Here is a 20,448-nt window from a genome sequence, read left to right on the forward strand (position 1 = left end):
CCAACGGTACTCCCTACCCCCAACCCCCATCAGAATCTTAGCTAGTATTATTCCTCCCTTACCAGGCCCAACCTGTGCTCAAATCTCATTCTCTCTACACCGGAGCCTGCCACCTTCCATGCCTTCTCAGGACTTCAATCCCCACCACTGCCCTAATGGTCTTTCCCTCTAGCTCCTCCCGGTCCTTCCAATTCTCCCTACGCAATGCAGTGCTGACTGGTTAATCTTCCTAAATTTCAACTTCAATAATTTCTCTCTCCAGTAAAAATCATCTGTCTCTGTTACAAAAGCCCCACAATCTAGCACCAACCTCACACACTATCTCTGCCCCCCATCTGACTAAGGGCTTTTGGAAGAGGAACAAGAGAAACCTGATTGAATCAAGCCAGAAAATTCAAATCAAGTCCTGGAAACGGTTTTGGCCTTGAGAACCAGAAATGTCAAAATAATAAGGTTTCACGTGATTCTCTAATTATTGGAGCTCAGCATCCTCCAAAGGCAAGGAGTAACGGAAGCGAAAGACCGATGGTGAGGGCAAGCATTTTGAACTATGGTCACACGGATTAGGTCCTGAAATCAATTTCATGGGTTAGCAATAGTTTTCTGGAATGGAAAGAACAGAACAGAATAGAATAGAACGGAATGGAATGTGCAGTTAGGGTAATATCTCCCTTTAAAGTAATCTTTCATTAATCTACATCTACAGGCACAGGGTCTGCATGTAAAATATATTTCTCGGTGTCAGTTGAAAAGAAGTTGAAAGCCACAGTGGACAATCGACATAACCAGACGTGGACGGAGGAATGCAACAACAGCAAAAGTGCAAGGTCACTCACTGGTACCTCCAGAGCCGCAGAGATGGGTGCCAGGATGGAGGCAGTGTGCGGTGGGGTGGACACCGCCGGGGGCGACGGGCAAATGTGGGGCTCTCTGGTTTGGGGTGTCAGGGCTCAGCCCCAGGGTGGGGTGTGTTGGGGGAGGAGGGGCGAGGAGAAAAGAGGCGAATCCCGGGGGAAGGACAAGGAGGCGGCCTAGGCGCCGGTACCCAAAGCCTGGGGACCCCCCTCCTCCCAGCAGCAGCAACCCCTGGGACGGCCGGGAGAGGCGCGCCCGCGCCTGGGACCGGGGATCCTCCCGACCCGCTGGTACCCGTCCTCACCGGGCACCGGCCGGGTGGCGACGGCAGCAGGGCCCTCCTTCTCCGGGACCGAGCCGCGGCAGGTCCTCTGGCCTCGGCCGCTGCAGTCACGGCGTCCACCTTGCGGCCCAGGCCCCTCCGGCCAGCGCAACACGAGCTCCGGGTCCCCGCCCCCACATGCCCTCTCGGGGGCGAGCCCTGCGCCCGCGCGCCGTCCCGCGGGTGGTGGGGAGCGCGCGTCACCCCGTCGCGGGGCTGGGGGGCCGGCCTCGGAGAACGCCTAGGCGAGCTCCCGGGGAGCCCGCGCAGCAGAGCCCATCGGGGCACAAGAATTCCGCTTCTCCGGGTCTTCCGTGCGCTGCGCGGAGCCTGCAGCCCAACCAATCGGCGCGGGGGGCGGGGCCAGGGCTCGCAAAGGAGGCGGGGAAAGCCCGGATTGGGTGGCGGCGTCGGGGCGGAGCCTCGGTAGGACTTGCGGCTCCGACTGGGGGTCGGGGGTCCTGAGCCGGCAGGTCTCAGACTAGAGCAGTGGTTCTCAACCTTCCTAATGCCGCGACCCTTTAATACAGTTCCTCATGTTGTGGTGACCCCCAACCATAAAATTATTTTCGTTGCTACTTCATCACTGTAATGTTGCTACTATTATGAATCGTAATGTAAATATCTGATATGCAGGATGTATTTTCATTGTTACAAATTGAACATAATTCAAGCACAGTGACAAATCACAAAAACAATATGTAATTATATGTGTGTTTTCCGATGGTCTTAGGCGACCCCTGTGAAAGGGTCGTTCGACCCCCAAAGGGGTCGCGACCCACCGGTTGAGAACCGCTGGACTAGAGGGTGCAGGGTTTCATTGGGAACCCCGGACCTCCCTCTGGACTTGACTTCGCGCTTACAAAGGGGGAGCAGAAGGAAGTTTCTTATGCTCCTCATTGAAACCTTCAAATGACCCCGCCCCAAACTGGGCCAATTTGAGATTCAAAATGAATAATAATAATAATAATAATGGATTATAACCTTGAATAAAGTAAGAATCTATGAGTCAACACTGATGTAAACAAGTAAATGGGGGAGAAGGGAAGCTCTTTCTTATAGTAGGTAGCCAACTAAAATATATATTATAACCTTATTTTACATGTGATTGCCTACATAATTTATTTTCCCATTGGACATTTCGTTTCTAAACCTATTATGAATATTGCTGCTGTGGCTGGCATCATTCCTAACAGTCGGGGAATCTGGTGGAGAATACATGGGAATCCTTTGTACACTTCTTGACATTTTTCTGTAGGTGTGGAATTAGGTCAAATAAAACGTCAGACAAACCGAACTATCCACCCCTTTGACGTTCCGGGGAGGAAAGCACCTATTCCGCTTGGTCCCTCTCTCGCCCATCGGTCCAGCGTTGGCCCTTTGGTCCCGACCTTGTCCGTCTGTCCAGCGGTCTCCCTTCGCACAGCCACTGGACACTTGTCATTCTCCGACCACCCCGTGCTGTGGGGACCGGGCGTGGGGAGCTGCGGGGCCCCGCACTGCTTTCCGGGACACCTGGCGAGTGGCCGCAGACTCGAAGCTCCTGCGTGTAGACCCAACGCGCCTCGCCTCCCCTCCCGCTCGGTGTCCCGGACCCTCGTTCGCCGCAACCCTCCCCAGCCCCCTCTGCTCCCCCTCGCCCGCCAGGGCCCCCAGTCTGCTAGCAGCGCGTCCCGGCGTCGGAGTTTGCAGAGTGAAGACGCTGCTTCTCTCTAGGAAATGCCACGCGCTTCTGACACCCCTTCCCTCCGCCTCTCCCGTCGCTGGAAGCGGCGGCTGGAAGCGCCCCCTGGCGGCAGGCAGGTGGAGGTCCAGGGCCCACGGGGCCCTCCAACCCGGGGTCTCCTGCCGGCTCCTGTTTCCATGGTCTCCGCAACCTCTCTTTCTCCCCCGTGCTCTCCCGCACCCTCTCCTGCCCGCGACACGTTCAGCCCTCTGCCTCCCGCCCGCCCGCACCGCCAGGTCTTCCTCTCACCCCTGTGCGCCGCCCGCCTCCGACCTCTGCCCGCCGCCTGTCCTCCGCGCCCCGCACCCCTCCCCACCCCCCTGTTCTCCACACCCGGCACCTCGGAGACCAGCATCCACAAAGCCCCCCTCCTGGGAGACGTCGAGCTTCTGTTATGGGGGCGGGGCAGGAAGCAGTAGATACAAACACTGGGTTAATGGTCTGTCTTAGAGGTAGTACGTGCTTATTGAATGTAAACTGTAATTGAAAGATAAATTTTACATCTTAAAAATTTTTAAAAATTGCTATGGGGAAATAAAACGGGGAGGAGGGGTGGCTGCAATGTGTGCTAGACTTTAGGTCGGAAAAGACAAGGAGTTAGGATTTCGCTCGCGTTCTCCCGGTATCTGGCCATCTGCCGGTCAATCGCCCACCCCCTCCCCCTGCAGAAGGCGCCTTAGGGCCGCTGCCCGCTCCTCAAGGTGCGGGTGTGCGTCTTGGGCGTCTTGGGTCCGTAGGGATAGGCTGAGACTGCAGAAGAACAGCGGTCCTCCCGACCCGGTGTTGGGGAGGCGCCTGGATCTCCTCCCTCCCCCTCTTCCCCCCTCCCCCCTCCCCCCACTCCGGGCTGCCCTGCAAAGTCGCGGCGGATTGGGAATCTGGGGTCCCACGACAGCTCTGGAAAGCAACCAAGGGGAATACAACCCCAAGGAGAAAACAGGCTTAAGTTGTACACACAAGAGGAGGGTGCTATTATTTCCTTTTTTCTAATCCTCACCCGAGAAAAAGTGGATATATATGTCCAAAACTTAGCCCTAGCCGGTTTGCTCAGTGAGTAGAGCTTGGGCCTGCGGACCTAAGGGTCCCGGGTTCCATTCCGATTGGGGACGAAAGGGGCCATGTGCTAACCTTGACTAGCTCAGGGAAGGCCTGCATGGCGGTTGTGCAAACTCAATAATAACCGCGAAGGATGGTCTGAAAATTAAATATTTAACTACAAGCAGGTTATGGTGGGTAGTCATGTCCTAGGCCAGTATTTTCCCTGACAAAGATCAACTCTGATCTTTACTGAGCCTTTTGTCTTTTTGCATCTAAAATAACATACCTGTGAAATGTCTGGGTAACTTGTAACTTCCCTTTTTCCGGACCCTTCGGGCACAACACATGGCACTCCCTCATTGTTATTATCGCGTTAATCGTCACCTGTTCACTATGTTAACTATCCTGTATCCATCTGTGTCAAAGAAGCACATGTCCATCATTTCACTTTTTATCCAGTCCCAGAGGTTCCCCCCTCCTTTGCTTTCTCCCACCTCCCTAATCTATCACCAATGAATTTCATGTAACTCACGTATTTTCCTTTTGATGGTAATTTATGAAAACAAGGAATGAACTCCCCATTCTCTGGAGCATAACCTAATCTGTTGAGAGTCTGCTTCCTGGCAATTGTCAACAGATTGGCTCAAATAAACTCACAAAATTCTTTACAGGTTTGAATGGTTTTTACGTTAACACAGTCAAAGGCCCATTGGGGCCAGTGCAGGAGGCAACCCATGGATGTGTTTCTCTCACATTGATGTTTCTCTCTGTCTTTCCCTCTCTTTTCACTCTCTCTAAAAGTCAATGGAAAAATATCCTTGGGTGAGGATTTAAGAAAAATAGATAGATAGATATAGACAGAGAGGAAGGGGAAATATCCCTGTAAGAAACATCGATGGGTTGCCTCCCATATGACCAGAATGGGTCACTTTCCCCTGACCCTTCTCCTGGATTACCCTCCTGGTAGGTGGCACTGTCACCCCTCACTGGGAAGGCTGCTACTCTCTCTCCCTCATGCCCTGTCTCCCAAGCAAATCAACCAATCAGGGCCTCCTCAGTGGCTCTCCAGCCCCCACTTTGGACCCTACCAGTCCATCCTCATGGCCCTGGGGGGAGTTTTGTGTAATGATGCTGACCACGTCCCTCCTCTTCATGGATCCATTCCTGACCTCCCAACCTGTGATGAATCTGAAACCCTCACTGTGGCCTCCAGGCCCTGAGCCACCCGCATCTGCTCACCATTCCTGCCACTGGTCTTCCTGCCCGGCTCCATCCGGGCCCTGGGCTCAATCCTCTCACCCACTATCCTCACCCTTCAACTCCCTCTAGGGCAGCGGTTCTCAACCTGTGGGTCGCGACCCCTTTGGGGGTCGAACGACCCTTTCACAGGGGTCGCCTAAGACCATCGGAAAACACATATATAATTACATATTGTTTTTGTGATTAATCACTATGCTTTAATTATGTTCAATTTGTAACAATGAAAATACATCCTGCATATCAGATATTTACATTACGATTCATCACAGTAGCAACATTACTGTTATGAAGTAGCCACGAAAATAGTTTTATGGTTGGGGGTCACCACTGTTAGGTCGGAGAGAGCCCAGGATCGATACATGCAGACATGTGACGAGATAATGGACTCCCCCTGGCATGTCTAACAGATCAGCGTGCCAGACACAGATACTGGCTTCTCCCTGAATCCACAACGACCCCCACACAGATACTGACTCATTCCTGAATACCTGGCTGACCCCTGCAGCTGAAACTTCCTCAACTGAATCCCTCAGCTCATGTCCCCGCCCCTCACCCAAGGGCAGTATAAAAAAAGCGCCCCCCTCCCTGTTGGCGTGAATCCACGTGCCCTGTCCTTGGGGTACGCGGGTCTCCCGGGGATGCAGAAATAAACCTTTTCCTTTCCTTTCTTTTCTGATTCACTGGACTCTCTATTTCTTGCGCCGCCTCCTGAGCCACCTAACCTAACAACCACAACATGAGGAACTGTATTGAAGGGTCGAGGCTTCAGGAAGGTTGAGAACCACTGCCCTAGGGGCTTTCTCAGGCTGCCCTCCGTGAGCCAGGCCCCTGTCAGACACTGTGGGCAGCCCTTTGCCCCAGCTTTCATGGACTGACCAGTCAGGAAGTTCCGTGTTTCCTGTCTAGCCCTGGGAGGCCAGCGCTGTGACTTGTTTATCACTAGATCCCAGGCACCCTGCTCTGGACAGACTTGAAGGTCTTCAAGAAGTGAAGGGGACGGCAAGTGGCAGGAGAGAGAGGAGAAGGGGTAGAAATGGGGGTGAACCTAGGTGAGAATTATACCATGTCCCCCACACCGCTCCTTTAACTTTTATACGAACTTGAAATGTTTCAAAATAAAGAAAATCTTGGACACTGCTGGCCCTTGTGTGTGTTCCCGGCGTGGCTAGCAGGGGCTTCCTGACCCGCGGTCCTAAACACCTTCCAGGCAGATGACGGCCACTTGGGAGGGAGATGGGCCTTTGCTGTGCCCTCAAGCAGCCTCCAGGGGCCACCAAGTCAGCCAGGCCCCTCACTGAGGACATGAGTGCCCACGCAGCTTGCAGCTTCCCTGGCAGCAGCAGGAGGGGTCAGTAATGCCACACTGAAGTTCGGGGAGTGGGCAGGCCTGTCATTCCTCTCTGACCCGCCCAGGCTGGGGCTGCCTGGATGCCAGGCTGAGTGGGGTGAAGTCACGCCTGGCCTGCCCCCCTCTCCTCTCCTCCCCTTCCTCACCCCTGCTTCCCGGGGGGCACTCCGCCATCACACGCTAGAGCCTGAGCAACTCCTCCTACGTTCTTACCATCAGACAAAACCTGCCCCGCTAAAGGATGACTCAGAACGGAGGAAAGCAGGAATTGGTGGGTAAGGGGAACCTATTTAAATCTGGAATTAAGACAAAAGAACATCTCAAATTATGGTTGCAGGATATAAACGTTACAGACAAACATGCTGTAAAAATAAAATAGCGAAATGGAGAGCTGGCAAGGAAAACGTGCTGGGCAACTAGCTCTCCTGAGACGGTGTCAAGAGATACCTGGCCCGTGTAGCTAGCTCAGTGATTGAGCGTCGACCTATGAAGCAGGAGGTCACAGTTGGATTCCTGGTCAGGACACATGCCCGGGTTGTGGGCTCAATCCCCAGTGTGGGGCGTGCAGGAGGCAGCTGATCAGTGATTCTCTCTCACCATTGATGTTTCTATCTTTCTCTCCCCTCTCCCTTCCTCTCTGAAATTGAAGCAGGGATTTGGGGGGAACATAGGCAGGCTTAGGGTTTTTTTAGAATTGGGGTCCCCGGAAAAGCTCGGGGCTGCAGACTGGGAGAAAGTACATTTCCATAACACAAGGAAGCCAGGTGCACTTACATCGCCATAAGACAGGGGAGCAGCAACAGTTGCATTTCCATAAGACAAGGGAACGGGAAGTAGCCAGGAAAGGTCTACATTTACAAAATAAAGAGAAGGGAGCCCTTCATCCAGATGGAAAAGAAAGCCCAGAGGAATGGAAGGAGATGAGGGAGGAGGGCCTTAGGAATCACTATAGTAACCAATTCGAAGGGGAATATTGACCAATCAGAAGGGATATCAAGGCACCAGGATCTGTAGCTTTTATAAGCCATAGGGAAAAGGAACTCAGTGGGGCCCTTTTCCCCTCCCTACGTGGTAGTCAGTTCTGTGGGACTCTTCCCCCTCCCTATATGGGAGTTAGTTCTGTGGGACTTTCCCTCTCCCCATGTGGGAGTCTGTACTTGTTCTTCAATAAATCTTCACCTTTGCTATACCACTTTCTGTCCGTGGATTCATTCTTCAATTCCGGTGGACAAAGAATCTGGGTTCCAGTCCATAAATTTGGTATCAAAATCAATAAAAATGTATTTTTTTAAAATAAGCCATTTCCTTGTGCCCAGTGGCAGTTTACAAATAATGAGGGCCACTGTGGTGAGGCAACTGAGTCTCGGGGCCTCTGGGGGACCTGGACTTCTGGTTGGAGGAGAGCTGTGGAGTTCCTCCACTTCCTCCTCCAGCAGTGGCAGCACCCAGGAGCTAGAGAGGGGTTCAGGCTCCTGGTCATCTCAGCCCCAACCCACCTGGAAGGAACATGATGGGAACACCACACACTTGTCAGGGGGCCCGCCACCAGACTGCAGCCCCCCGCTCAGCAGAACCCTGGGCCGCAGTGATGGCAGAGCCCTGTGCAGGGGGCTATCAGTCCCATGTGGCTGCCTGGAGGAGGTGAGCCTCCTGAGGCTCCAGCAAGGGGACGGGCCCTGGAGGGAGCCAGGGAGGTGGCTGGATCAGCTTCCTAGGGGGTCAGGGCTGGAGGTCCCACTGTCCCCTTTCAGACCAGGGCAGAAGGAAGGGAACCTCAGAGACCCACCGAGTCTCTTGCCAGGGGCTGGATTTCCAGATCGAAGGAGCCCTCGGGGTGTGAGGTTCTGGGGGATGGAGGCCCTCGAGAGCCCTCCTGAATCGGAAATAGAGCCCAGTCCAGGCAGCCTGGGGAAGGACCATGTGAGTGCTGGTGGGGTTGGAGTTGGGCCTCAAAGGACCCAGAATCCTGGAATTTTTACAACCTGTTCATGATAGGATTTAGCATTTATTTTATTTTATTTTATTTTAATCTTTTGTTCTGCTTACAAAAGTAACTTGAGCTTGAGCTGAAAAACATTACACAATGTTGTGAGTGAAAATCATTGGGGACTGGGCCCCAGGCAGAAGAAGTCACAGCCAAGTTCACTGAGCCATCAAGGACGCCGTGCCTGCAGTCTCAGGGTTACGGAGCCTCGCTGGGCCCCACAGAGGCCTCCTCCCCGCCCACTGTGGGACTGGGAGCTGGCCCCTCTGCCAACCTTCCGTCTTCTTTTCCTTCTGGAAGAGAATGGGGTGGGTCAGGAGGGTTCAGAGGAAAAGGGAGGGGTGAGGGTGTGGCACAGGCCCGAATCCCTGAGCTCTCAGCCCACCAGGGGATGACCTGGGCACCACTGACCGACTTCGAAGATTGCCAACTCAGAGATACGCTCCCAAAGGCCACAGAGGCTGCTACAGTCATTTCCAGGAAACTTTGGGCCAAATCTGAGCTGAGGACTAGGAAGCTGCTACTGTCCCCAGTGCCCCTGGCCAGGGATGGAGCAAGGGGCGTGCTCGTGTGAAGGTGGGATGGCAGCTGAGGGGGTTGGTGACTGCTGGAGTACCTGCCTAAGGGAGCCTGTGGGGCAGAGAGACAGCCTGGCTCTGCCCTCCATCTCTCCACCCGAGGAAGGCTGGCTTTTGTTCGAATCCTCACAATAGCGTGTGTGGGGCAGAGCCCCTCTGGCCCAAGAACCTGGGCGGATGCCCAGGCTGAGGCCTCAGAGAGGGCGGAAAGGCCCTGGAGCCGGCCCAACCACTGAGTTGAGCGGGAAGACGGTCTCTGAGCCAGATGCCCCCCACCCTCTGCAGGGCCAGCTGGTGGGCGCAGGGTAATAACTTGGCCTCTCTGAACCCTGCTTCCCAACAGGTCACAGGACAGCACCCTCCACCCCCTGGGCTGCAGGAGGAAGCAGGTATACACATGGAGGCCCTGAGCCAGAACTGGCTGGTGGAAGCGCTCACAGGGTACACTGGGCACACTGCAGGTTCTGGGGAGATGGGGTCCCCAACTCCCTGATTACAGCTCCTATCCAACAGGGGGTGGAGGGTGAGGGGTTCCTCAGGCCTGTAGCTGGGGTGTCCCGTCTCAGGAGCCTTAATGTCTCAACCTTGGGGAAGTAGTAGGGGTCCCCACCCCTGACTTCACAGCACTCACCACTGTTTCCATCAGTGCGGAGGGGTCCCTTGTACTGCCCAGCTACCTGGTGGAAGCCAGGAAGCTTTGGTTTCCCTTTCCCGGGACTGGCTACCAAGCCGAGTGCCCTGACTGACTCCAAGGAGGCCCCTGTTCATACGCAGCAAATAGGGCCAACTGCTGTGGCTTTATTTTCTCTATTTTCTCAGGGCACAGCAGACCCTGTTTCTGGTTGGGAAGAAACCTCAGCTCATCTCCTTCCCAGCTACTAGGGATCCCCTCCCCCAGGCGTCCCTCAGGTTTCCAAGTCCCACTGTCACCTGCACCAAGCCTGGGGCTCCAAATAGACTTTGGCACAGAAGTATGCACACACAGACCCCCCCGAACACATAAATACAGAAATACACAAGAGCAGGCAATGGACAGCCCTTGCCAGTTGCTCAGTGGTTAGAGCAGGGGTGGGCAAACTTTTTGACTCGAGGGCCACAATGGGTTCTTAAACTGGACCGGAGGGCCGGAACAAAAGCATGGATGGAGTGTTTGTGTGAACTAATATAAATTCAAAGTAAACATCATTACATAAAAGGGTACGGTCTTTTTTTTCAATAGTTTTATTCATTTCAAACGGGCTGGATCCGGCCATCGGGCCGTAGTTTGCCCACGGCTGGGTTAGATCATCAGCACTCAGACTGAAGGGCTGTGGGTTCGATCCCCTGTCAAGTACACATACTTTGGTTGCAGGCTTGATCCCTAATCCGGGTCAGGGTGTGTGCAGGAGGCAACCAATCAATGTATCTCTCTTACATCAATGTTTCTCTCTCTCTCTCTCTCTCTCTCTCTCTCTCTCTTTCTCCCTCCCTCCCTTCTATTCTCTAAAAATCAGTGGAAAGGGTGAGGATTTAAAAAAAAAAAAAAAAGAGCAGACATGGACAGAAATAGGCCCAGAGACGTGGACACACACAGATATACCTTTCCAGGCAAATCCACATGTAGACACAGAACCCTAGACACACATGCATCGAGGCTACAGACACGCAGAGATTTACACTCATATGTAACGTGGAGAGAGAGAATACATGCAGACACGCTCACAGCACGGGCATGCTCTTTCTAGAGCCAGTCAAGCCAGTCTGCCCCTCGGCTGTGCGGGTGTCAGGGGACTTGCAGCCCCAGGGACGTCTTGCTCAGTTTGGCTCGCTGGGACGAGGGCCTCACCTGTGTCCAGCTTCCTGCGTTTCTGCTCAGGCTCTGGGGGGGCTGCCTCAATGGCACGCTGGGCCTCGGGATGGATCTTGAGGAGGGCCTTGGCCAGGGTGGTGGGGCCGGGCACCCCCAGGGACATGATGCAGTGCACTCCCTTGCGCTTGGCGGCGGCCACTTTGTCACTGTCTTTGGATGCTGTCAGCAGGACCAGTTTGGAGAACTTCCTGGGATTGGGCTTCCTGGGAGCTGAAGGGACGACATCTGTGCCCGGCTCAGGGGCCTGTGGGGACGGCTCCTGGCCGGCCTTCACACTCTCGCCCTCCTGCTCGCTGGGCTCAGGCAGGGGCATTCTGGGACCAACGGCCTGTCCCCCAGGCCACACTCAAGCTCCAGGAGACGGATTTCTCCTCCCGATTCCTGGCAAGCAACCTGGCAGTCCAGGGGCTCTGTCCTAAGGGAGAAAGCAAACCCCCACAGTGAAGCCTGGGCTCAAGGAGAATGGATCTGGGGCGCAGTTTGAACAGAGCTGGAGAAGCCTGGGCCGGTGCTTCTGCTTGGCCAGCTCCTCTCTTCACCGCAGTGAGCATGTCACCTCCTCCATCCAAACCTCACTTCCCCACCTGTAAATGTGCTTTTACAATTAAGCCCTGCCCTTGGGGGCGGGGGGGGGGGGGTGGAAGGCTGCTGGGGATTAAGATACTGATAACTGAGTTACTACAAATCCAGGTGCTTGGGTGCTGAGCCTGAAGCGAAGTGTCTCATGGGTTTTCCATTTAACCTTCCAGCCCCATGTTATGAAAGTCCGCCATTCTCACTGACCCAGGTTACAGATGAGGACACTGAGCCTCCCAGGGCGACCAGCACAGCCATGAAGCGGCAGAGGTGGGAGGGCAGCTGAGGCTGAGCTGGAGCCCATCCCACATGACACCTGGCGTGCCTTGTCCAGGATAACAGTCACTGGCGTTCCTGAGCACCAAGCATCAGAGACAAGCACTGGGGACATGAGCTCAGGTCACTGACCTTCCCAGAATCCCCAGCACCCTCTCACCCTGACACTCTGCAGACCACAGAGTCCCTGGCCCTGAGAGGTGTGACTCTGGACTCACAACTAGATCTGGCCCTCACCCCAGGCGGGAGGCCTGGGGCCACCCAGAGCTCAGGAGGTGCCAGGGGTGCTTTCATAGTCCATGAAGGCAGCGATCTTGTGCTTGAGCTGGTGCTCCACTGCCTCAGCTGAGCGGGGACAGGGCTGTGAAGCTGTCCAGAGAATCTGTGGTCACTGAGGGCTCCCTGGCTTCTGGCCTGGAGAAGCAGAAAGGACAGATTACGGGGCTGGGCTGGTCTGAAGACCATGGCCCTGGGGCATAAGCATTGGGTGGACTTTTTTGTTTTGGGGGCAAGTAGGTGATGAGCGGATGGCAGGTCTTCCCAGTAGTACCATGTTAGCCCAGAAATAATGCTGCAGCCTGAGGAGACATCTTGCCTGCCCTGCCCAGGACCAGGCTGCGGCAAAGCCCACACAGGCCTACTTGCACCCTCAGTTCTCACTGTTTCCTTTTCCTGTGTCCTCACATGGTCTTCCCTGTGTGTGTCTATATCCTAAAGGCCCTTTCTCTAACACAGCCACATTCTGAGGTCCTGAGGGTGAGATTCAACACATGGGTCTGGGGGCAGGCACAATTCAGTCCATAGCAACACAGAACAAGGTAAGTGCCTAATAAATCATAGCGTGTGGTGTCTCTATATCTTGACCCCAAAATTCCATGCACGTTCAAACCGAGAGCATGTCCCGAAGGCAGGAGTGTGCAGGGCCTGCACATGACACTAGGACAGCGGTTCTCAACCTGTGGGTCGTGATCCCTTTGGGTTGAACGGCCCTTTCACAGGGGTCGCCTAAGACCATCCTGCATATCAGATATTTACATTACGATTCATAACAGTAGCAACATTACAGTTATGAAGTAGCAACGAAAATAATTGTACGGTTGGGTCACAACATGAGGAACTGTATTTAAAGGGCCAGAAGGTTGAGAACCACTGCACTAGGGACTATTTACTCAGTTAGAAGTCCTCAAACCAGCTGGATCTTCACACAAATGCCACCACAGTTCCAAAAGTGCTGGGGTCCAACCCCAGCAGGTCCAGGGGTCCCCAAAGGTGTGGACGGAGTCGGCGAAGAAGGAATGACACGGAGACAGCGTTCAGTTGATCAGCAGCCTAGCCAGGATCTCTAACCAGGATCTCCAGCCAAGTTCTGGTCTGGATCTCCAGCGAAGTTCTGGTTAGGATCTCTAGCCAAGTTCTGGTTCGGTTCTCCAGCCAGGTTCTGTGTCCATGTTCTCTTGCTAGGTTCTCCAGCCAGGTTCAGTCACCAGGTTCTAGTCAGGTTCTCTTGCCATGTTCTATCCAGGTTCTGTAGCCAGATTCTGTCTCTAGGTTCTGTGGCCAGTTTCTGTCCAGGATCTTTTGCCATGTTCTCTTGCTAGGTTCTGTCTCTAGGTTCTGTCTCCAGTTTCTGTCCAGGATCTTTTGCCATGTTCTCTCCAGCGAAGTTCTTCTGTCTCTAGGTTCTGTGTAGGTTCTGTGTCTAGGTTCTGTGTCCTGTTGTCTTGTTACATCTGTATTTATACCAGTTGGTTCCTATCCTATCAATCTCTATTCCAAAGGTTAGGGCGTTTCTTATCTCCATTCCAGGGAGTAAAGATTATGTAGCTTAAGCATGATTGTTCGTAGTTAAAGTGATTAATTACCCGCCTGGCACTTAGTTAAGGGGTTTTATTCCCTCCCTAACTTCAGGGGAAAATCCCTACCTGGGGAAACAACCTTTCTCAGAGAGGTGACCTTGGTTAAAACACATAGTGCCAAGAAGGTGAGCAAACATATTAAGAACAGTATGCCATATATGCCAGGTCCCTTGGAACAGCAAGGATGGACCGGCTCCCGGCACAAAAGCTCTGCCTGTCACCCAGGGGAGCCAGACTACGCTTATATGGATTTTTTTTCATCATCCAAATTTTAAAAATATGAAAAATGCTTGTAGAAACCACCTTCATCCAAGATCTACCCATTTGAAAACATGCCTGCATAGTAAACAGCTCCTCTACTCGGCTGACACCACTCTTAATTTATCCGGATTTAGTTTTCTAACCAAAGGAAAGCAATGAGATAGGTTATATTGAGGTTATTTTGAAAGTTTTAAATATTTAATTGAAAAAGTAATATTGAATTCATTAAACAGTAATAGTAAATCTGATAATCCCCACCTCCTATCACAAACTTTCATTTCTGCATTGTTTTCTACATATATCTTTCTTCAGAGCTACAAGCAAAGCTTTCCGATAATCCTATTTCCTGTTTTCTTTCCATTTATTAGGGTAGAAACCACCTGTCTAGAGACCTCTAGAAAGGGCCGGAACACAATTTAACTTACCCTGTAATTGTAGAAAATTCAATTTAAACTTTAAGGCCACAAGACAGTGATGTTGCTCCTTAAAATGAGCCATTTTTCCAAGATGAAAAAAAGAGGACACAAGGGGTAAAAAAGGATATAAGAAGGTTTTAAAGCGTTTATATTTGTGCCCTAGTTGGTTTGGCTCAGTGGCTAGAGTGTCGGCCTGCAAACTGAAGGGTCCCAGGTTCGATTCCGGCCAAGGGCACATGCCTGGGTTGCGGCCTTGATCCCCAGTAGGGGGTGTGCAGGAGGCAGCCAATCAGTGATTCTTTCTTATCATTGATGTTTCTATATCTCTCTCCCTTCCTCTCTAAAATCAATAAAATATACTTTTAAAAAAGGTATCTAACTATAAATAAAAATAAAGTGTTTATATTTGGTTTACAAAAAAACGTTGTTAGAAAGTCCAGTAAACACATTTAGCAAAGATGATCTTTTCTAGGCTAAACAACTGTGCATTTAAAAAAAAAAAAAAAAAAGACCAAGAACTTTAATCCCTGTCCTGTGTCTTTCTCTCTCAATCCAATGGTCTTTTATTTATTCTCCATTCCAGTTATATTTCTCATGTACTTACTAATTTTATTTGACCCATTCTTAAGAAGCAGGTGCTTTCTAGTCTGTTTTCAAAGAATTATACTAAAATGCACTAAAGCTAACTAAGAAGTATTCATTAAAATGTTAGCAGTGGTGGGAATGAGGGATTTCATTTTTGCTTGTTTTCTATTTTTTTATAATTTCCCCCAAATTGTAACGTGCATGAACTAATTTTACAAGGGAAAATATTTAACATTTAAAGCATAAGATACATTTACTGAGATGGTAATTTTCCTTTTAGTCTACTACTTTAGAAAAAAAAGGTCTCCATTCCTATGCCACATAATATCATATAAGAAAATAAAGATTAATATAAACAACTAGAATTTAAAATGAGTAAAATTAAACGAGAGAGAGAGAGAGAGAGAGAGAGAGAGAGCACACACCCTGCCCCTCCAGCACGCCTGTCCATGTCCAACATTAAAGTGACCTACCCAGAGCCATGTGGTTGGTCCTCAAGTTGAGATCTGAGCCAGGAACAAAAATCCTATGACATCAGCCCATATCTCTGAACAATCTTCCTTCTAAATGTCACCATCATCCCCCCTGCCCTGGGAAGACTGAGACTCCAGGACTTAAGTAAGTGGCTCCAGATAGCAGAGCTACCAGGAGCCAAAATTTGAACCCAGGCCTGGCTGGTCTGCCCTGAGCATCTGTGGCTTAAAGTGAAAAATGCCAGTTACAGAGGAAACTGCATGCAGGACTTTAGAGTAAGTCCTCAGGATATAACCCAAAGAATAAAATAGATATCCATAGGCCCACACTGATATAAATGGGGGAGAAGGGACAAATCCTTATGAAGAATTCCAAAAACACTTCCCCTTTAGGAGGTGAAGGTTAAATCCGACCCTTGATATGGGGGAAAGAATAGACTTTTCACAAATGTTGAGTGGTGGGACAATTAGATATCCAATACAAAGGAATGAAGATGAACCCCCTCCTTACACCATATACAAAAATTAACTCTAAATAGATCATAAAAGCTAGTTATAAAACTCTTTTTAAAAAAGATAACAGTAAGTCTTCATGAACTTGGATTGGCAGCTTTTTTCAATATGACACCTAAAAGTAGAGGCAACCAAAGAAGAAACAGATATATTGAAGAAAATTTAAAACTTTTGTGAAGGACACTGTCAAGAAAGTTAAAAGAGTGTGGTGCAGTTACTTGGGCATTTCCTGTGCACCAGGAGATTCCCAGTCAAGGGCACATGCCGCAGTCTCAGGGGTTGTGCAGGAGGCAGGTGATTCTTGTGCTCTCACATCAATGTTTCTCTCTCTCTCTCCCTCTCCCTTCCTCTCTCTCTCAAAACCAATAAACTATTTTATTTTTATTTAAAAAAATTTTTGGTTAATCCTCACCTGAGGATATTTTTTCCATTGATTTTTAGAGAATGGAAGGGAGGGAGGTGGGGAGAGGGAAGTGGGGGGAGAGGGAGAGTGATCAATGTGAAAGAGACACATTAACTGGTTGCCTTCCACATGTGCCCCAACTAGGGATGGATCAAATCTGCAACCCAGGTATGCGCCCTTGACTGGGAATTGAACCCATGACACTTCGGTCTGCAGGTCAACATTCTAACCACTGATCAACACCGGCTGGGGGTGGGGGTGGGGAATCAGTAAGTTATTTTTTTTTAAAGAAAGTTAAAAGATAACCCATAGAATGGGAGAAAATTTTTGCAAATTATATATTTGATAAGGGTCTTGTATCTGGAATTTATAAAGAACTCTAACTCTGAAATAAAAAAGCAACCCAATTTAATAATGGGCAAAGGCTCTGAATTGGCCTTTCTGTAAAGAAGATATACAAATGGCTAATAAGCACATGAAATGTTCCACATCATTAGTCAAATGGGAAATGCAGAACAAAGCCACAATGAGATACTACTTAACACCACTGGGATGCACATCAGTCTCTCTTCTGGACTCATCCTCACCCTTCTAGAAATTTATTTTCTAGGTGTAAAGGGAAGGACTGAGAGGCAGCTACTTTAAGCCAAATGTGTATATTTTGAAAATTAAATTTTTACTCAGTAAAAGTTCAATAAATAAATAAAATTTTAAAAAGTGAAGCAGAAATGAATTAAAAAGTTTAACAGTTACCTTACTGGACTCGGTTTACACCCTTCCTTTAATTGTGTAATCCGATGGTTTTAGATTGCTGTGGCCACCAGTCACCCACTGATCCCAACCAGCTGTAATGCTGTTGGTCTGCACAAAGGAACCCCAGAAGTGTAACGATGACCCAGTGTAAGGCCCAGTTCACACAATGTTAAGAACTGGCAGGAGCCTCTGAGATATCACCAGGTCTTTGGGAGGCAGTGTGATGGCCCCCAACAATGTCCAATGGCCCCCAACAATGTCCAGTCCCAACCCCTGGAACCTGTGAATGTGTTACCTTACATGGCAAAGAAGAATTAAGTTTTCAGATGGAATTAAGGCTACTAAAGTAGATGAGCTTGGGTTATCCAGGTGGGGCCAATCCTAAAAAGCCGAAGAGGGAAGCAGAGAGAGTCAGAGAAAGATGTGCTGATGGAAACAGGGTCAGAGGAATTCGACATTGCTGGCTGTGAAGATGGAGGGAGGGGGCCATGAGCCAAGGAATGCTGGAGGCCTCTAGAAACTGCAAAAGACAAAGAAATAGATGGTCTCCTCTAGAGTCCTCAGGAAGGAATACAGCCCTGCACACGCCTTGATTTGAAACCACTGAGACCTGTATCAGACTTCTGAACTCCAGAACTGTAAGACTGTTACAAAGCTGTGTTGTTTTCAGCCACTAAGTCTGTGCTAATTTGTTACTGAAACAATAGAAAACTAATGGGAGGTCCAATCCCTTACTGGTGAGATTCTGAAAGATGGGAGCCCTGCCTGGTGGCTGATGATGGATCGGCTGAATTACCTTCTTGTATATGAAAGATACCATCAATGTCCACCGACAACTCTCCGAGCTGGTTACACCTGTGTAATGGGAACAGTGGTGAATTTAGCAGAGCTTCTTAAAAATAGATAGGGATGCCCTAGACAGTTTTGCTCAGTGGATAGAGCGTCCGCCTGTGGACTGAAGGGCCCAGGTTCGATTCCGTGCCAGGCTTGCCGGCTCGATCCCCAGTCGGGGTGTGCAGGAGGCAGCCAGTCAATGATTCTCTCTCATCGTTGATGTTTCTATCTCTCTCTCTCCCTCTTACTTCCTCTTTGAAATCAATAAAGAAATATATTTTTTAAAAGTAGGGTAAGAGTGTAGTGGTTGTTTTAAAAAAAGTTCCCAGTGAAACTGACAGCTGCCCCCACCTCCCATCATCACCGTCCTAGGCGCTTCAGGGAGGGCTGTGCCTGGCTCACTGGTGGGATGATGGGCCAGCTTAGCTGGTACATATCCTTACAGGGAGGTTTTCAAAGCAGCAATGACCCCAAGATGGTCCAAGAACTGCTACTCCGTAGTTTGCAGGGAAGAGCTCCCCCAAAGTGGGAATTTCACGTCATAGCCCCTCCTATCCCTCATCACCGTGGCTCGGAAAATCAGTTATTTCATTCCCCTTCCCCATTGCCATTTGCCATCAGACCTGTCTGTGCTGCGCCCCAATGGCCCCCGCTCCCATCCTCCCCAATCGTGTCCATCGCCTCCTGACCGAGCCTCTGAGTGTCCCCCTCCCAGGATCGCACCCTTCCGACTCCGCCATCCCTGCGGGACTGCCAGAGCCACACAGGGGACGGGGTGAGGATGGGTGCGGGGAGGGAAGCAGCACTGGGTGGGGTCAAGGAGAGCAGGCTGACGTGGGGCTCCCGGACTTAGGGTGTCTATCCGGGCTCAGTCCCGGGTCGGCGGGGTGGAGGAAGGAGCGAGGAAAAGGGGGTGAATCGCGGATGAAGGACAAGGAGGTGGCCTGAGCGCTGGGATGCAGAGCCGGGGGGACCCCCAGGATCAGCCGCCCTAGGAACTCAGAGAGACCCCCGCGAGGGGTGGGGGCATCCGCGCCCTGGGACCCGGGACCCTCCCCGACCCTCCGGGGCCCGTCCTTACCGGGCGGCGGCCGGACTGTGTGCGCAGCGGGACCCTCCCTCTCCGGGGTCTGAGCGCAGCGAGTCCCTCCGCCTCCGAGCTGGCGCCCCCGCCTCGGCAGCGGCCGTCACCTCAAGCCGGGGTCACGGCACAGGCATGCGCAGTGGCGCCGCGGCCCATTCCTCGGGGAAACTCCGCTTTCCCGGGTCTTCCCCGCGCGACGCCGGACTCGCGCCCCCGGACCAATCGGCGCGCGGGGCGGGGCGTCGGGGCGGGAGGCCCGGGCTGGGGTCCGCGCAGGACTCCGGCTCGCAGCGCCGGGCGGTGGGTTTCAGAGCCCCCCGGCCGCCCCCAGGGCGCGGCACCGGGTCCCTGCGGAGGAGGCGGGGCACTTTTTAAAGACCCGATTACTCCAGTCTCTTCCCGAGCGCGCGGAGGGCAGGTCTCCCTTTCCGCTCTTTGAGCCACCGGCTGCGCTTAGCGAGCGTCCTGGACCGCGCAGCATCCTCGGGAGGGTCCCGCCCTCGCCCTACGGTCCGGCCCCGCTCAGAGGTCAAGCCCTCGCAGGTTGGTCTCTCCCACACCACTGGTCACTCCTTTGCCCACCTGCCCAGCACTAACCAGTAGGTACGGCCCTCACCCATCGGCCCAGCCTTCACCATCCACCCAGCCCTTGTCCATTGGTCTAGCCATCACCCATCGGTCCAGCCGTCGCCCATAGGTCCCGGCCTCACCCATCGGTCCAGCCGTCGCCCATAGGTCCCGGCCTCACCCATCGGTCCAGCCGTCGCCCATAGGTCCCGACCTCATCCATCGGTCCAGCCGTCGCCCATAGGTCCCGGCCTCACCCATCGGTCCAGCCGTCGCCCATAGGTCCCGGCCTCACCCATCGGTCCAGCCGTCGCCCATAGGTCCCGGCCTCACCCATAGGCCCGGCAGTCGCCCCTCGCACAGCCACTGCACACTTGTCATCGTCCAAACCACCCGGTGCGGTGGGGACCGGGATTGCCCCGGTGCAGGAAGCTGCGGGGCCTCGCGCTGCTGTCTTGGACACTCGGCAGGTGGCGGTGGCGGGCGGAGCGGTCTCAGCGTCGTCTGAGCTAACGCTCACCTACACACTCACCGCTCAGGCGCTAAGCCCCTGCGCCGGCGCGGACTGCCCGCCTTCCCTCCCGCACGGAGTCCTCGGCCCTCGGCCCTCGGCTCACTGCGACCTTCTCCAGCTCGCGAATCCCTCCTTCCATCCGCTCCCCTTCGCCCGGCGGAGCCCTGGGTCTTCTGGCTGCAAGTCCTCGGCGTGTGCGCGCGGGAAGACGCTGCCACACTGCTCCTCGCTAGGAAACTGCACGCTCCCTTGACACCCCTTTCCTCCGCCTCCCTCCAGTCTCTCTAAAGCGGTTGCTGGCAGCGCCCCCAGGCTGCAGACCCGTGCAGGTCCTGCCCCCTTGGGGCCTGCCTGCTAGGCTTCCGGCTCTTCCCACG

At 52.4% G+C, this 20,448-nt stretch overlaps 2 protein-coding genes across 8 annotated transcripts in view; both read right to left on the reverse strand.

The window, feature by feature from the left end:
- The window catches only part of FLYWCH1 (FLYWCH-type zinc finger 1), a 31,935-nt gene extending 30,430 nt beyond the window's left edge, over positions 1–1,505 (reverse strand). For 2 of the 3 annotated variants that reach the window (XM_036310532.1, XM_036310531.1), the window contains exon 1: positions 1,160–1,504. The gene's annotated coding sequence lies outside the window, so the exon portion shown is untranslated. Of the gene's footprint in view, positions 1–1,159 lie in introns of all 3 variants that reach the window. The other variant, XM_036310533.1, reaches the window with a different exon arrangement.
- A 7,042-nt stretch (positions 1,506–8,547) lies between these two features.
- FLYWCH2 (FLYWCH family member 2) lies at positions 8,548–20,241 on the reverse strand. Of its 5 annotated transcripts, XM_036310613.1 has the most exons (5): positions 18,988–19,178; positions 17,869–17,927; positions 12,031–12,226; positions 10,937–11,375; positions 8,548–8,826 (listed from the first exon to the last, which is right to left on the reverse strand). In XM_036310613.1, exons 4-5 carry the CDS (start codon positions 11,271–11,273, stop codon positions 8,732–8,734), a joined length of 432 nt encoding a protein of 143 aa, XP_036166506.1. In that variant the 5' UTR covers positions 11,274–11,375; positions 12,031–12,226; positions 17,869–17,927; positions 18,988–19,178; the 3' UTR covers positions 8,548–8,731. The 5 variants fall into 5 exon arrangements, with proteins under 5 accessions (XP_036166506.1, XP_036166507.1, XP_036166504.1 ...); XM_036310614.1 differs by lacking the exon at positions 17,869–17,927; XM_036310611.1 differs by lacking the exon at positions 12,031–12,226.
- Positions 20,242–20,448: the final 207 nt, after the last annotated feature.

The sequence above is a fragment of the Myotis myotis genome, unplaced genomic scaffold, assembly GCF_014108235.1.
Source record: "Myotis myotis isolate mMyoMyo1 unplaced genomic scaffold, mMyoMyo1.p scaffold_m19_p_5, whole genome shotgun sequence".
NCBI lineage: Eukaryota > Metazoa > Chordata > Mammalia > Chiroptera > Vespertilionidae > Myotis > Myotis myotis.

Bases quoted from the DNA above. Each gene is read 5' to 3' on its own strand.
- FLYWCH2 (XM_036310615.1), bottom strand. From the start codon at position 11,273: ATGCCCCTGCCTGAGCCCAGCGAGCAGGAGGGCGAGAGTGTGAAGGCC. The intron at 8,827-10,936 runs GTGAGGCCCTCG...ATTCTCTTCCAG, and splicing joins ACGCAGGAAGCTGGACACAG to AAGGAAAAGAAGACGGAAGG.